At 41.1% G+C, this 14,400-nt stretch overlaps 1 protein-coding gene across 3 annotated transcripts in view; it reads left to right on the forward strand.

Annotated features, from left to right (window-relative positions):
- Window positions 1-14,400, forward strand: part of LDLRAD3 (low density lipoprotein receptor class A domain containing 3) — an 88,641-nt gene that overhangs the window by 29,879 nt on the left and 44,362 nt on the right. For 2 of the 3 annotated variants that reach the window (XM_065683182.1, XM_065683184.1), the window contains exons 3-4: window positions 6,329-6,454; window positions 9,138-9,272. In XM_065683182.1, coding sequence (XP_065539254.1) covers window positions 6,329-6,454; window positions 9,138-9,272 — 261 coding nt within the window. The remainder of the gene's footprint in view (window positions 1-6,328; window positions 6,455-9,137; window positions 9,273-14,400) is intronic. The other variant, XM_065683183.1, reaches the window with a different exon arrangement.

The following is a 14,400-nucleotide window of genomic DNA, read 5'->3' on the forward strand; positions in this document are numbered from 1 at the left end:
TATAAAGCATCAGGCTTGTATTGCAACAGCAAGAAAAAAAAGGTGAAAAAGTTAACCTGTCTCGCTCGGATTTTACCATAGACTCACAGACTGGTTTGGTTTGGAAGGGACCTCAAAGCTTAGCCAGTTCCAGCCCTCTGCCACAGGCAGGGACACCTTCCACTAGACCAGGTTGCTCCAAGCCCCATCCAACGTGGCCTTGAACACTGCCAGGGATGGGGCAGCCACAGAGTCTCTGCACAAGGACCCTATGTCAAACAAGTGAAAAACGGGTCAAAAGGTCAGCTTACCGTTTTGAGGTAAATGGGTTATCTTTAGTGCTGACCTTTATATATACCTGCTGACATATTCCTTGGGGCCACAGCATCCCACTGTTGGAAGGATTCTCTTCCTGAAATTTAAGAATATGCTAATATTCTTAGTTAAGCTCATAATTTACTCTTGTCATCTTTGTTTCCTATTTCCTTTGCTCTTTGTACATCTTCATATTAGGTTATTACAGAAAGAACAAGGCAGACACTGCGAACAGCTTTTGTCAGCTAATGAGCAGCAGCTAGTGAGTGGTGGCATGTTGCTGCTTTCGTCAGCTAACGAGCAGCAGATGGTGCAGATTCAGAACATGGCACGTCAGCCCTGCTAAGTGCCTGCCATGACAGCATCCAGAATTAGAGACGCACCAAATACCCAGAAGTCTAGATTTTCCTTCGTTACTCGGAGCCATTTCTTACATGCCAACTTTGCATGTTCAGCTATGAGCAAATAGCATCACACTGTGACTACAGTGACTAGCCCTGTTAAACTAGGGGTTAAAGAGCGTAGGCTGTGGGCTGAAAAAACCTCCAGTGCAGGGATAGCCTGGGGCCATGTGTTAGGAACCTCTGCCTATCATGTGTTTCAGTTCCCACTTGTCGCTGTGGATCACTCAACACAAAGATAAAGGAAAAGCAGGTTTTTGAGTCAATTGCTAAAAGGCTGTGTGATTTGAGTGTTTAGATGTCTGTACAACAGGGCGTTACCCATGCTTCTAGGAATGTACTGCCAACACACTTCTGCACTGGCTAGCCAGAGCTGGCCTCCGTAGGATGAGGGGTGATGGTTTTGAACTGAAAGAGAGGAGAGACAGAGTAGATGTGAGGAAAAAAAAATTATAATGAGGGTGGTAAAATACTGGAACAGGTTACCCAGAGAGGTGGTAGATGCACCATCCCTGAAGACCAGTGTAATTACAGCAACTTGAATACTTTCAAATTCTGCCTTCCTGCTAAAATGTGTGACATGTTGGAAGTGTGATGCTTGTGGGGGGGGGGTTTAAGAGTATGATCTGGGATTTAACTCTCCCTCTAAAAAGGGCTAAGTCTACCTTTGTGGTACCCTCCCTTACACTATATCTCCATCTAGTGCTTTTTACGTGCCTGTGGTGAAAGCGCAAGTCTGTCAGGAAACCTGTATGTAGGTAATAGTTTTATACTGAGTGCTTATGGTGGGGGTGGTAGTTTTAATATATGGAAGGACAAAATCTAACAGCAGGGCCAGAACTAAAGAAGAGAGAAGAATTCTACCAGAGCTTTCACCCTGGAAAGTTGATGGCAATGAAAATGTACAGTCATAGTAGGTTTTGTGTATTTATGTTAATGGAGGAAGCATTATCATGTGCTAGCATTCCAGGCTTTGAGATGTTGTGCAAACAACCACCTTACAAAACTGTACAAAACCAGTCTTGAGTGGTCCCATTTGTATTTATAATCCAGTAAATATTTGTGTAAAAGGCTGATGACTTCAAGACTTCTTTTCTTTTTCTAAGTAACTTAAATATGTAGTAGAACGCTACAAATTCCTTTATAAAAGTAGTTGTATGTGTTGCAGTAATTGTATGTATACACATAGAAAACCTCTGGACTTCTGTTCACAATTTATGATCACTGGGTGCTTCTAAGCCTCCTGTTTTTCTTGCTGCTTACTGTCATCTCCTGGTTGACCTGGAATATTTGTTGCAGGTATATTCTGACAGACATCAGAATTCTTGAGCAAAGCTGAATATTAAACAAAGCATGAAATGAGCATCTGCATTACTTTGGAAGATGCTGTAAGCCAACTGCTGATCTTTTTATCACTCACATGGCTCTCAAACTTGGAATATGAAACTGGAATGAACTCTTGTTTTCACTCATGATTAAGCAGCCAAGTGCTTAGTAGTTAAAATAAGATTTGTAATGATATGACCATGGTGAATGTTTCATTTCAAGCTCAATTACAGAAATTTACACATGAGTAAGGGCAAGTGCAGTAACTACTTACATTTGGTAGCTTTTTATGCAAGGGTTTGTGATGCTAATTATTTAATCCTTTTGATAGTCTGCTCTAGATGGGGGGGGTCAGTAAAGAGCCCGATTGGAGAGCTTAGAATGAGGTAGGTTTAGCAGTTAGTTATGCCACTGATTTCACCTGAAATAAAAAAGTCAGGTAGGTAGTAGCCCAGGGTGGAGTGAGGGATCATAGCCCATCAGGTATGCAGAGGTCCTCTGAGGAAGGTTGCCCCTGATACTGAAGTCCCTTAAGGGCAGCATCCTGTCCTGACTGAGCTCATCCTGAATAACTTGACAACTTTAAAGTAGTACTTAATTTTTTGGGTATAACAACTGACTTAGAATTTGTCCTTTTGTGTGATGATAACTTCTAGAATACTTCTTCTAGTGAGAAATCACTTTATTGAATGTCTGCAAAACAAGCTTTTTGTCTGTGCTCTCTTACGACATCTTGTGTGCTTTGTGATCACTTTAAAGGACTGAAACATAGACTTCTAGATTGTGAAAGAGTACTTTAAGGCCTTACTGTCTGGCAACAAGTAAAAGCCACTGACCCAGAGTGGTCTGAAATGCTTTCTTTTTTCCCCTTTTCAAAGGAAGTAGTTTACTCTTCATGGCTTCAGACTCCATTGGCTTTTTTAATTCAGCATTGTCCTTTCTCTCAATGTAAACTATAGTGCAAATATTGCCCATGTAAGTGAGTGATAGTTTACTATGTTGGAGGCAACTTCTCATGTTTCCTATGGGGCTAATTTTGCTACATAAAACCCAAACAAAACAAAACAAAAAAAAACCCCAAAAAATTCTGCCTTTGAAATTAAGTACTTTTTAGGTGCACTTTCTTTGAGTTTACATTAGTAATTTATGACTAGCAACTCTTTCATCTGTGTGGCTAACCAGGGATCAAAGGCAAGAGTAACCCAAAGGCTTTAGCAGGTTCAATGAATGTTCTACAGTTCACTGTTTTTTGGATCAAAACTCATTAAATTGTGGACCTGTTGGAGCAAGTCCAGAGAAGGCCACAAAGATGCTCCGAGGGCTGGAGAACCTCTGCTTATAGAGGCAGGCTAAGAGAGCTGGGCTGGTCCAGCCTGGAGAAGAGACGGCTCCTTAAGGGGAGACCTTAGAGCAGCTTCCAGTGCCTAAAGGGGCTGACAAGAAATCTGGAGAGGGACTTTTCACAAGGGCCTGTAGTGACAGGACAAGGGGGAATGGCTTTAACCCGACAGAGAGGAGATTGAGAGGAGACATTAGGAAGAAGTTCTTCCCTTGTGAGGATGGTGAGGTGCTGGCAGAGGTTGCCCAGAGAAGCTGTGGCTGCCCCATCCCTGGCAATGTTCAAGATCAGGCTGGATGGGATTTGGAGAAACCTGGTCTAATGGAAGGTGTCCCTGCCTGTGGCAAGGCTTTGGAACTGGACGAGGTTTCAGGTCCCTTCTAACACAAGCCATTCTGTGATTTTATTGACTTCTGCAATAATTGAATATTGGGAGGATTTTATACTGGGAATAATACTCAAGTGTTAGCTTTTTCTAGGTGGAAAAAGCTAGCTGAGAAGTGAAACTTCTCCATGTCTGCAAGACAGCCCTGTTGAAAGCCCCTGTGATGTATTTCCCTTCTGTGCTGAGGCAGCTGAATGACTGCAGGTAGTGGTGGCTTTCCCACTGGGAACTGAACTGAAAATACTGTAGGGTCCAAACAGCAATTAACTAGCCCAAAATAATGTTAATATTAACTGTGTTATGGTTTATATCAGGTTTTGGGGTGAAAGAGATTGTATCCCAGTGTGATTCTGCTGTGTTCAGTGTTGCAGAATCAATCCTCTGCTCTGTAAATTCAAGTGAAAACGTGTTTTTCAGAGTTGAAAGATTAAGATCCAGCTCCTTTGTGTAGAAGGAGTTGTTAAAGATATCTCAACTTTACCAAGTTGAAAATAATATTTTTAATTCCATCATGTGGAGTCTTTACTGAAACGCTGTGCCTTGCCACATTTGCATCAAGAGAGACCAGATTTACAGCACTGCCTGATGTGGCTGTGACATTTCTCGACATCAGTTAATGACAGCAGAGAAGTTTAAAGCAGTTCATTGTCAAAGTCAGGAAAATACCTGTGGCTCTGCAGTAATGCAGCATCTGCACACAATGGTTTCTGTCCGGGGAGCTGCTCTTCTTGCATGCAAATAATCAAGTTTTGATTAGCTGAATAAATCATCATCTATTGTTGAACTGAGACATGTGGGTGTGAAGCGGTATGAAGTTATTTTTGTGTGATTGCTACCTGAGAGTGTTCTAAGGCAACAATTTGACTTCAGAGGTACTGGTGCTGAAATGCTGTGCAGTTTACTTCTAGCTGCGGGTTGTCACAAATGTCTGCTGCTGTGTATCTGCTACAACCCCTTTCCTTCACTCCAGATTGCAAAATAACTGATTAAAAAAAATCAAAATCGAAACTTTTGTAGAGTTAAAGAAAGGAAATGTGTTTGTCCGGGTGGCCACATCATGTTGGGTGCCTATAGGTGTGACAGGTTGGAGATGCAGATGCAGGCTATCTGTCAGAACAGTGATGATTCAGTCGGTAAGTTTCTTCCCTAATGTTTCTATAGCAAGACTTATGGAAGAGAAACTCAACCTGTTACATATGTGTAACATCTTTAAGCGTTGTATCACTATAGTGAAGTATAGCTCTCACATTTTACTCTGAATGCCTAAACAGTAGGTTAGTATTTAGATATGACAAGAAGTCGGGCTATGCCATCTTGTCCTGGCTATATTCCCTAATTCTGTAGTCCACAATTGCACTTTACTTGCTGATAATCATAGAAGACATTTGATGCATGTGCTCTATCTATGGAAAGAAAAATCACTTGCCCATCATAGACCTGCTGTAACCTTCTAGTTGGGTTGTAACTACTTGTAGCCCATCAAGAATGTCAGAATTGCTTTTGTGCAATGGGGTGTATATGTACGTATATAAATATATATACACATAAAGTTTTACATAGTATATGTGAAATCTGTTTTTTTTCCCCCTGTTGCTGTTCATCTCTGCTAAGAAATTATAAAATAGATTACAGTTTTCTTAAAAAATAGAGCCTTTTCACACTTTGTACCCTAAAGATAGCTAAATGGTTTTCTGTTCATGCTGTAGAGCTCTGCCTGCAAACTCTCACATCTTCAGTAGAAGGTACAGCTGGTCCTGATGGGAAGTTACTATTTTTTTAGAGCCTTAAACGAAGGGGGTGGTAAGACTGGTTTCTGCATAGCATAAGGAGTGACTTCACACATTCACACGTACAACTTCCAAAATAGTTTTCTTCAAAGATGGGAGATTTAGATCAGTTATCAGGAAGAAGTTCTTCATCCCTGTTAGGGTGGTGAGGCACTGGCACAGGTTGCCCAGAGAAGCTGTGGCTGCCCTATCCCTGGCAGTGTTCAAGGCCAGGTTGGACAGGGCTTGGAGCAACCTGGTCTAGTGGAAGGTGTCCCTGCCTGTGGCAGAGGGTTGGAAATGAATGAGCTTTAAGGTCCCTTCCAACCCAAACTGTTCTGTGATTGTATGACTTATGCCTGGGGCAGTGGTGCTTACAACAGGCTTCCATAAACAAAGGAGATATTTGCTCTTGTTTTCTGTGAAGTATGACCCTCTTGGTACTGTTCTCCAGTGCTCCCAGGCTAGTCAATTCATGAGGGTCTTTAGTTAGGAATATCTTGCTTGCTAAATTTACACGCTTGTACTCCAGAATGTTGAGCAATTTAAGTTTGCTTTGAGAGGTTATTTTAGTCAAATTTAAATTTGAATGTTTGAGTCATTCTGTAAATCATATAAACTAGAAAAAAAAAATCAACCCAAGCAAGTAACGTCTCACAAAGAAACCTTAAAGCATTTGAAAGCATGCCATAGGAAGGCACCAAACATTGGTGCCACCATTGCTGCCTAGAGTATCCTGTATTGCAACAAAAGTATCTCTAACCTTTGTAAATGCTTTCTTTCATTCTTACCCGCTTATGTCTGTTTCTTCTGCCAGCAAAAGCCAAATCCAAGTGCGGCGCTACATTCTTCCCCTGCGCCAGTGGGATCCACTGCATCATCGGCCGTTTCCGGTGCAATGGCTTTGAGGACTGTCCTGATGGCAGCGATGAAGAAAACTGCAGTAAGTGCAAGCCTGCCTGCAAGCGAGGGTGCTTCTTTTTCTGTCAGCTAATTAATAGGACTTAGAAGGGAAGCATTTGTTAACCTTTAGTTTCTGAGTCAAAATCATTCATGATCCCAGTGATCCTTGTGGTTTTCACCTGTTTTTTGTTTTGGTTTTTTTTTTTAAAGGTACAGTTCAGTCTTGGTGTGTATGTAATGCCTATATGATACTTAAGGCCCCTTTAGCTTTGAAATGAGATTTAAGCTGACTGTTTGACTTTGAACAGGTTCTCTGCACTTAAATGTACCTCAAGTTGGCCAAATATTTAATGCAAAATTTTAATTTTTATTTTCTGTTTTTGGTCACTGAAGAATGTGACTTACTTGTTCAGCATGATTTAGATTTCTCTGTTTGTTTGTTCTCAAACAACAAAAACCCAAAGGGTTATTTAGTGAATCTCTTGGAAGGAAGAGGTTTTCAAATTCAGATGTGCCTGCCAGTGCACTAGTTTGAGGTGGTCAGCATCTTGCAGGGAAGCTCACAGCAGAGAGATCATCTGAAATACCACTTGACTTGGGCTAAACCCTGGTGAGTGCATATGTAGATCATTTTTATCTGTAACTCTAGCAGGGATATATCGTAGCAGGGAGGAAAGGTTCTGTTCAAACCAGCAGCTCTGTTACAGTTGTCAGGAGCTGGTAAAAGCATGGGTCTGTAGGCAGAAACTTGCAGCAGATACTTAATGACATTTAAAGGTCAGGAGGACGGCAACGCACATCAGCTTTCAAAGATAACAAAAGGGACAATCTTTATAGTAATATGTCACTGTCTGCTTCTTGGAGTTCTTGCTTTTCTTGTTTGTGTGCTTTCCCTGATGTCATGAACATCTCAAGGTGCCATCTGTTGTTGGCCTGGTTTGGGCCCTGCCAGGACTTTGGCAGTGAGATAGCACCTCTGCAGAGCAAGTGAAGCTAGAGAAATAAGATTGAAGGCTAAAGAAATGACTTTGGGTTATACTTTAAAAAGCAGACTAGAAAGAAGTTTCAACAAAAGTGCTTTGAGTATCCTTGAGGTGGTGGACTGACAAGTGGCAGATCTCAATTGAAAATGCACCAGAGTTGGTTATGAATTACATAAATTCCCATGAGCTTGTAGTGTGTACCTCCAGTGGGACCTTGCAGCTGATAATAACATGCTGCTGATTTCCCTGCTTCCCTGTGCTATTTAAGGATGCACTTGGCATTTTCTGGTTTATCCAAGTGTCTGCTCTCTGTTTTGCTTACTTAGAGGAACAACACTGTAGGTCCTAAAGTGACCTGGAAAATTAATATGCTGTGCAAGCGCATGGTGGTTTCAGACCGAAGGAGACTTGGCATGTTCATGATAAATGTGCTTTGGGGGAGCTGGAGAATTGGGAGTGTTTGTTATATATGTTGCAGGTTGTATGCAAGGCAGACTTTAAGGTTTGTTTTATAAAAAACTCTTTAAAGGCAGATCTTACTTCAAAGAATAAAATATATGCAGTAAGTATTTGGGAATTGTAGCCCCCTGTGTTATTGTGGCAGAAAAGCACTTTGAAGCAGATAAGGCATCTAAACAGCTTTAAGATTTTCAATTGGAAAGTTGAATTCTGTTTCAGTTGTCTTATTACCAAAAACTGGCAGGAGTTCAGATAAGAGTGCCAAAAACAATTAAGGGACAGAGAGATTGATTTATGAGGATATAATAAAAACTGCTAAGTTATGCGTATCTCTGCGAAGTGATGACTGTGTTGGAAGTTGAGGCTATATATGTGCTGTATATGAAGGATGCAAATGCTGTTCAAGAAGGGATTATGTAGTTACGTATGCTGGGCTATAGCTAAGAGTAGAGGGATGAAATTAGAAAAGAGAAAATGCAGATGAATAGCAAGGAGACCTTGACAGTGAGATGCATTGATGCTGTGGTGTAATCTGCTAGAAGTGTTGAAAACTGCACTGCTTGAAGCTTTGAATGGAGCTAGACATAGCATCTTAAAGCATGTTTACTACTGGGTTTGGAATGGGTGAGAAGACTGCTCTACCTAAACAAGTCTGCTTGAATACTGTTCTGGTTTTGCTCTGTATGCAGCACTGAGCCTTATGTGAAAGGATTTTCTGGGTGCTACTGTAATGTGCATTTGTGTTACCCTTAAGAGGGGTTGAAACTCAAACACTGAAAAATATCTACGTTGCCATTCTATCAATTCAAAATAGTGAGGAGAATGGGGAAGGTGGAAAGAGACAGAAGCAGAGGTAAATAAAGCACAACTTAGCAGTTCTCAGCCAGGGCTGTTGGCTTGTAGTCTGAAACTTGAGCTAGACAGAGTTTGTTGCAATGGGAAGCAACAGGCAGTGTTTATGGTAGGCAGTGCTGCCCTCCATATGTCTTCAGTGTGAGCAAATGCTGAGCAGTGATTGTGACAGGGGCTCTCATGAGAGTGAACAGAAGGCTTATCACAACTGTGGGTGGACTGAATCCCTGCTAATGGAAATGAATCCTGCACGATTAGGAATTTCATCTCTCTTTAGAGAGACAAGGTTGCTTTGATTGCCAAGCTACTCCCACATATTCAGCGAATTGACCAACTGTTGAGTTGTGACCTTTTGTCTTTGATTGCTGAACGGCTGTTTCACTGCCTGGGTAAGAAAATCTCTAATGGAAGATTTCACTCTTTTTGCAGCAGCAAATCCCTTGCTTTGCTCTACTGCCCGATTCCACTGTAAAAACGGTCTTTGCATTGATAAGAGCTTTGTGTGCGACAGTCAAAATAATTGTCAAGACAACAGTGATGAAGAAAGCTGCGAAAGCCCCCAAGGTAGGCACTGGGGTTTGATTCTATTCTGCATTATTATCCCAACTCCAGTTAATGTGGAATACGGGCTCAGTAGAAAATATGATTCTGTTGGCATTCTCTGTGGGCTAGAGCTGTGGTTTCTGAGTTCTGCAGCTAATGAGTGAGATGTGGAGTGTGTGTTTGCACACGTTTCATACTTAGTGCTCAGAAGACTGGAATCTTTTTCAGATGAGTATAAATGCACTTTTGCAGAAAGTATTTATAATCTATGATCCAGTGCTCACTGAAGTTGCTGGGAATCCATTTAGTGGCTTTGAGGAGATGTATTGGACCCAGTGGGATGAGTAGTAAAACTTTGGTTTGAAGTAGTTCAGCAGTCTGTCTGTTTACTAGATGAGTAAATCTGTGTAGGCTTAAAGCTTTATATTGTCACTGCTCATTTACTTCCTGAAAGGCATGTTTGCTGCAGGACAAGTATGCAGTGAAAAAGTTTATTCCTGCCTTGCCTTGGGTTTGTATTTAGAGAAAAGGATGAGGATGGCAAAGAAAACTTGTTTGAAAATAGTTGCGTATTGATTCTTGTGAGAGTTGCGGAATACTAGAATGCTTTCTTTAGATTGGAAGTAGCCTTAAAGACCATCTGGTTCCAACTCGCTGCCATGGGCAGAGACATCTTCCATTAGACCAGTTCCAAGCTCCATCCAACCTGGCCTTGAGCACTGCCAAGGATGAGGCAAGAGCTAGGGAAATAAGAAACATCAGGCTAAAGGGGTAAAAGTTGAAAGATTCTAAATCTACCCCCTTTTTAATCAATAAAGGTTTGATATATCCAAATAATTGGAGACTGATTATTTCATAGGTCAGAAATCATCATATTTTATTTGCAGAGTTCTTTCTGTGGTTTAAAGCCAGTTTTATGCATATGTTTGTATCTGCTCTTAAGCATCTCCATTTTAAGAATCTCAAAATGCAATGTCTTTTCTTTTTCTTTTTAACTTATAGTAAAAATCTGCATGTGATGCTCCTCCATTTGTTTTCTGTAACTTAATACTACAGTATGTTATAAAACATGAAGCATATAGGAATGATTTGAGGTTAGCAAATGATTAGGCAGCCTCAGAAGATTAATGTGGGTGCGAAGGTTTCTTGTTGGGGTTTTGGTTGGTTTTTTTTTTTTTGCTCCTTTGGCGTCTGAAGCTTAGAGCAGCAGTGTTCTTTTCCAAGGTTGGGATGAGTGCTTCCTCTGCAGATTAATTGCCTGGCTTGCCTCCAGTTTGTCATGACAGTCTGCTTTTGGAAGTGACTGTCAAGCTCATGAGAAGAAAAGAGCTGGATTTCATGGTGTCATTACTTCTGTCTTTATCTTTGGTCCTTCTGGAAAGTCAGATTTATGAGTGTTAAGCAAAGTAATTCTGTCTGATTCTAAACCCAGGAAAGAAAGAGCCCCCAACAAGAAAGAAGGAACTCTCTCATCAGGACTAGAGCAGTGATGCTTTTTGGGTTGGTTTATTTTGGGGGTTGTTTGTTTGTTTGTTTGTTTGTTTGGTGTTTATTTGGGTTTTGGGGGTTTTGGGTGTTTTTTTGGTGTTTTGTGGTTTGTTTTGATTTGGTTTTGGTTTTGTGTTTTGTTTTGGTTTTTTTTTTATTATTATTATTATTATTTGAAGAGTCCAAGTACAGAGTTGGGAGTAAGGAGCTCTCAAAAGGAATTGCTGGTTATAAGGAGTGTGTGTGATTATGTTTGGCAGCTTTAGAGCCTCCCTGAACTGCCATTTTCACCATCTGTAAGTGGACGAGTCTTATGTACCTGTCTTTCACAGCAAGGATTAAACAGTATAACATGCTCTGCTTCCCATCAGAATGTAAATGACAATTCCCTCTGGAGTTTGCAACTATGGGTATGTCTGTCCTGGCTTCCAAACACAACAACTGCTTTGTGTTAATTGGGATTTAGAGACTGCTGTGGACAGTCTTTCATTTCTTATGTTTCTTTATACAGCAGATCTAATTACTGTAATTACAATGTGTTTTGTGTTAGCACAGTACCCAAGGTCATTAGCTAGAGCTCAAGTGTTCTGGGTACTTAGGGACAGAGCAAAGCAAATCTGTAGGGTAATATGAAGGCAAGATAGAGGGTTTTCTTCCCACTAGATGTGTTGCCATGTTCAGTGTAATAGAATGTAGTCTGACATACGAGAGAGAAAAATAGCACAAGGGTAATCTAGAAATGTGTTGATTTAGACATCACTGAGCTTCTGAACCACTGTATGATAGTGTCATGATCACTATTTAACAGATGGAGAAGAGGGGGCATAGATCAACTAAACAAAATGCTCCCAGAGAATGACATCCTGGCTGGTAGGAGCAGAGCTTCATCTGTGCCTGTCTGCTTCAGGGGGATGTTGTGAGAGTTAATCAATGTTTGCAAACTGTTTTGAGATACTATGATAACATGTGGAATAGAAGTGTGAATTATTAATTGGTGCTTTGCTCTCCTGCTCTTGGGTATACTGACAAGCTGTTTAAATTAACACCATTTCCTACTCCTCCATGATCTTCAAAGGCCTCCTTTATCCTACTGTCATATGCTCCAGTAGTATATCTGTTTGGGTTGTGTCAGATACTCCCCCACGCGTAAAGATCCTTTCAGTCAAGAAGGGTCACTCTGCAGGCTAGAAAAACAGGAATGTGACCTTCGGGGAAAACGTATTGACCTGGCTTTGACGTGGAACTGCTTAAAATGTGCCATCCTTGCTGAATAACAGTTCTGCAAACAAACTGCAATTTGAGATGAGCCTGAAGTTATGGGTTATAAAGATTAACTTTAGTTGTACTTAGGGGTGGAATCACTGGGGAGGTGGGGGGGATGGAACGGGGGGAGGGGAAAATTGTGGCCCCAGGATTTAGTTGTGAAAATGGGAGGAAGGTCAAGTTTTTGAGAACATGTTCCCACCCTGCTTTCTCCTTACCACTTATAACTGAGTGTTGCACATCTTACAGAAGCTTTGTATGTTGTGAGAAAAGCATCATTTTAAAAACTAGAACCATGGAAATTTAGCAGCAACTCAAATAATTCTGCGCTAATTCCCAACAGTAATTACTCGTAGCTCTTGCCTCTGCCATGGTAAACTCCAGCATTGTAGTAGTATAGTCTTAGTCTGGAATATGATGTATTCATCTAAGTATGCACCTGAGTTTTGGGATTGGATAGAGGATATAACTGCTTGGATTATCCACATGAGTTGCATATATGAATTGCACTTCCGAGGGGGTTATTCCAATTTTAACAACACTTGATTGGAAATTTCTGCTCCGGTTCTATACTTCATGTATTTTAATCCAGGGAAATTCCTTTCTCCCACATATTGGATATTTTATTTCAAACTCCTTTTCATGGCCCTTTCGTTGTAAGTCTGCTAAATACCTTTATTAGCTTAAACCGCAGTGCCTAGGAAAGGGGGCTTACTGCTGGCAGGGACTTGGGACCAGATGATCTTTAAGGTCCCTTCCGCCCCCAAACATTTTATGATTCTATGAAAAACTTTAAAGGGTGTTTGTAGATCTCAGAGATGTCCAGCCTCTTCACCTGATCTGCCTGAAGCTCAAAGCAGTTATCAGCAGGTGATGACTTGGGTAGCGTAAAAATCAGTTTTATGACCTGGGTCAGATCTTAGACAAGGTGTATCACTAGGGGCTCACCATGTTTGTTAACACCTTTAACAGTGGGGAAAAAGGGAAAAAAAACGGTCTGGCAGCAATCGCCTTGCCCTGAAAGCAGTTCATTGAAGGCAATAATAACAACATGGAAGTTTCTTTGTGTCTTCAGCTTGTATTATGTCTGTTCTGTAGATAGGTGTACTTATGGATGTTGATGGTAGGCTTCCTGCAAGGTGCAGCTTACTCCCGTGATGGAGGTGCTGTTCTTAATGGGAGTGACTTACTGGACTCTTGCTGTAATCCTTTTTTTTAATACATATTTTAGCTAATTCCAAACTCAGTATGTGCACGCAGTGACAGCTACTTTCAGTCAGTGGCTGATAAGGGAAGCTGGAAATTGAGGCTGTAAATGGGATGGGGATTTTTTCTCACCTGTGCAGAAACGAAATATGAGCTCTTAACAGTTGTGTCCAGATATTTTTATCTTCACTTCATGACATTTATGTCAAATTAACAGTTCTAGAGAAGGGTGATGACATGAGTGCGCAGTTTCTTTGCCTGTGCTTCAGAACTTCGAAACTAGGTGATAAAATGTCACGCTAGAGGAACACAAGTGTAAAATAAAGGACATTCTTTCTCCCCCTTGTTCTTGAGGCTAATTAAATTCTCTCAGGCTGTCATTAGTAAAAGAATTCCTTTCAAATACATTTTCCAAAAGTTTTTAACAGCATGTAGGTGTTCGAAATACACTATATACGTTGGCATGTCATGCTGTGTCCAGGCTACTGAATTGCATTAACTTTTCTTAGACATCAGTTTCATTTAATTAATTGTTCAGAAGCTTTCTCCTGCTGGACTGTAGCTGCCAGCCCCCAGTCTTTTTGCTGCCAGTGGAGGGAATTCAAATAAAAGGCACAAATAATCATAGAATCGTAGAATGGTTTAGTTTGGAAGGGACCTTAAAGCTCATCCAGTTCCAACCCTCTGCCGTGGGCAAGGAAACCTTCCACTAGACCAAGTTACTGAAAGCTCCGTTCATTAAATCTCCCCTCTGATAGTCCACAGCCATCCCCCCTTGTCCTGTCACTGCCTGCCCTAGTCAGAAGTCCCTCTCCAGATTTCCTGTACCCCCTTTAGGTATTAGATCCAAGCACTTTGTATAAAAGTGTCTCTATCCAGATGTTGTAGCAGCTTAATACACAATCAATGCTGTAATTCACCTAAAGCAGCACATTTCCAGTGGAGGCAATTCCCTAGAGCAGGGTCACCAAAGGTCTGTTGAAAAGTTTTACTGACATCTGCTCAAGAAGAATAAATGCAGTGACTCCAGGTCAGCCGGATGTCTCTGTAGCTAGTAACGGTGATGATGAAATGCACTTGACTCATGTCAATGAACTGAGATATAGGCAACCCCATGTGTGTGGGACCTCAATAGGTCTGGGCAATTGCGTCTGTTAGTTTGAGAAATCCTTGCTTGGAGTAATTCTGTTTT

Source organism: Lathamus discolor, chromosome 6, assembly GCF_037157495.1.
Source record: "Lathamus discolor isolate bLatDis1 chromosome 6, bLatDis1.hap1, whole genome shotgun sequence".
Taxonomy (NCBI): Eukaryota; Metazoa; Chordata; class Aves; order Psittaciformes; family Psittacidae; genus Lathamus; species Lathamus discolor.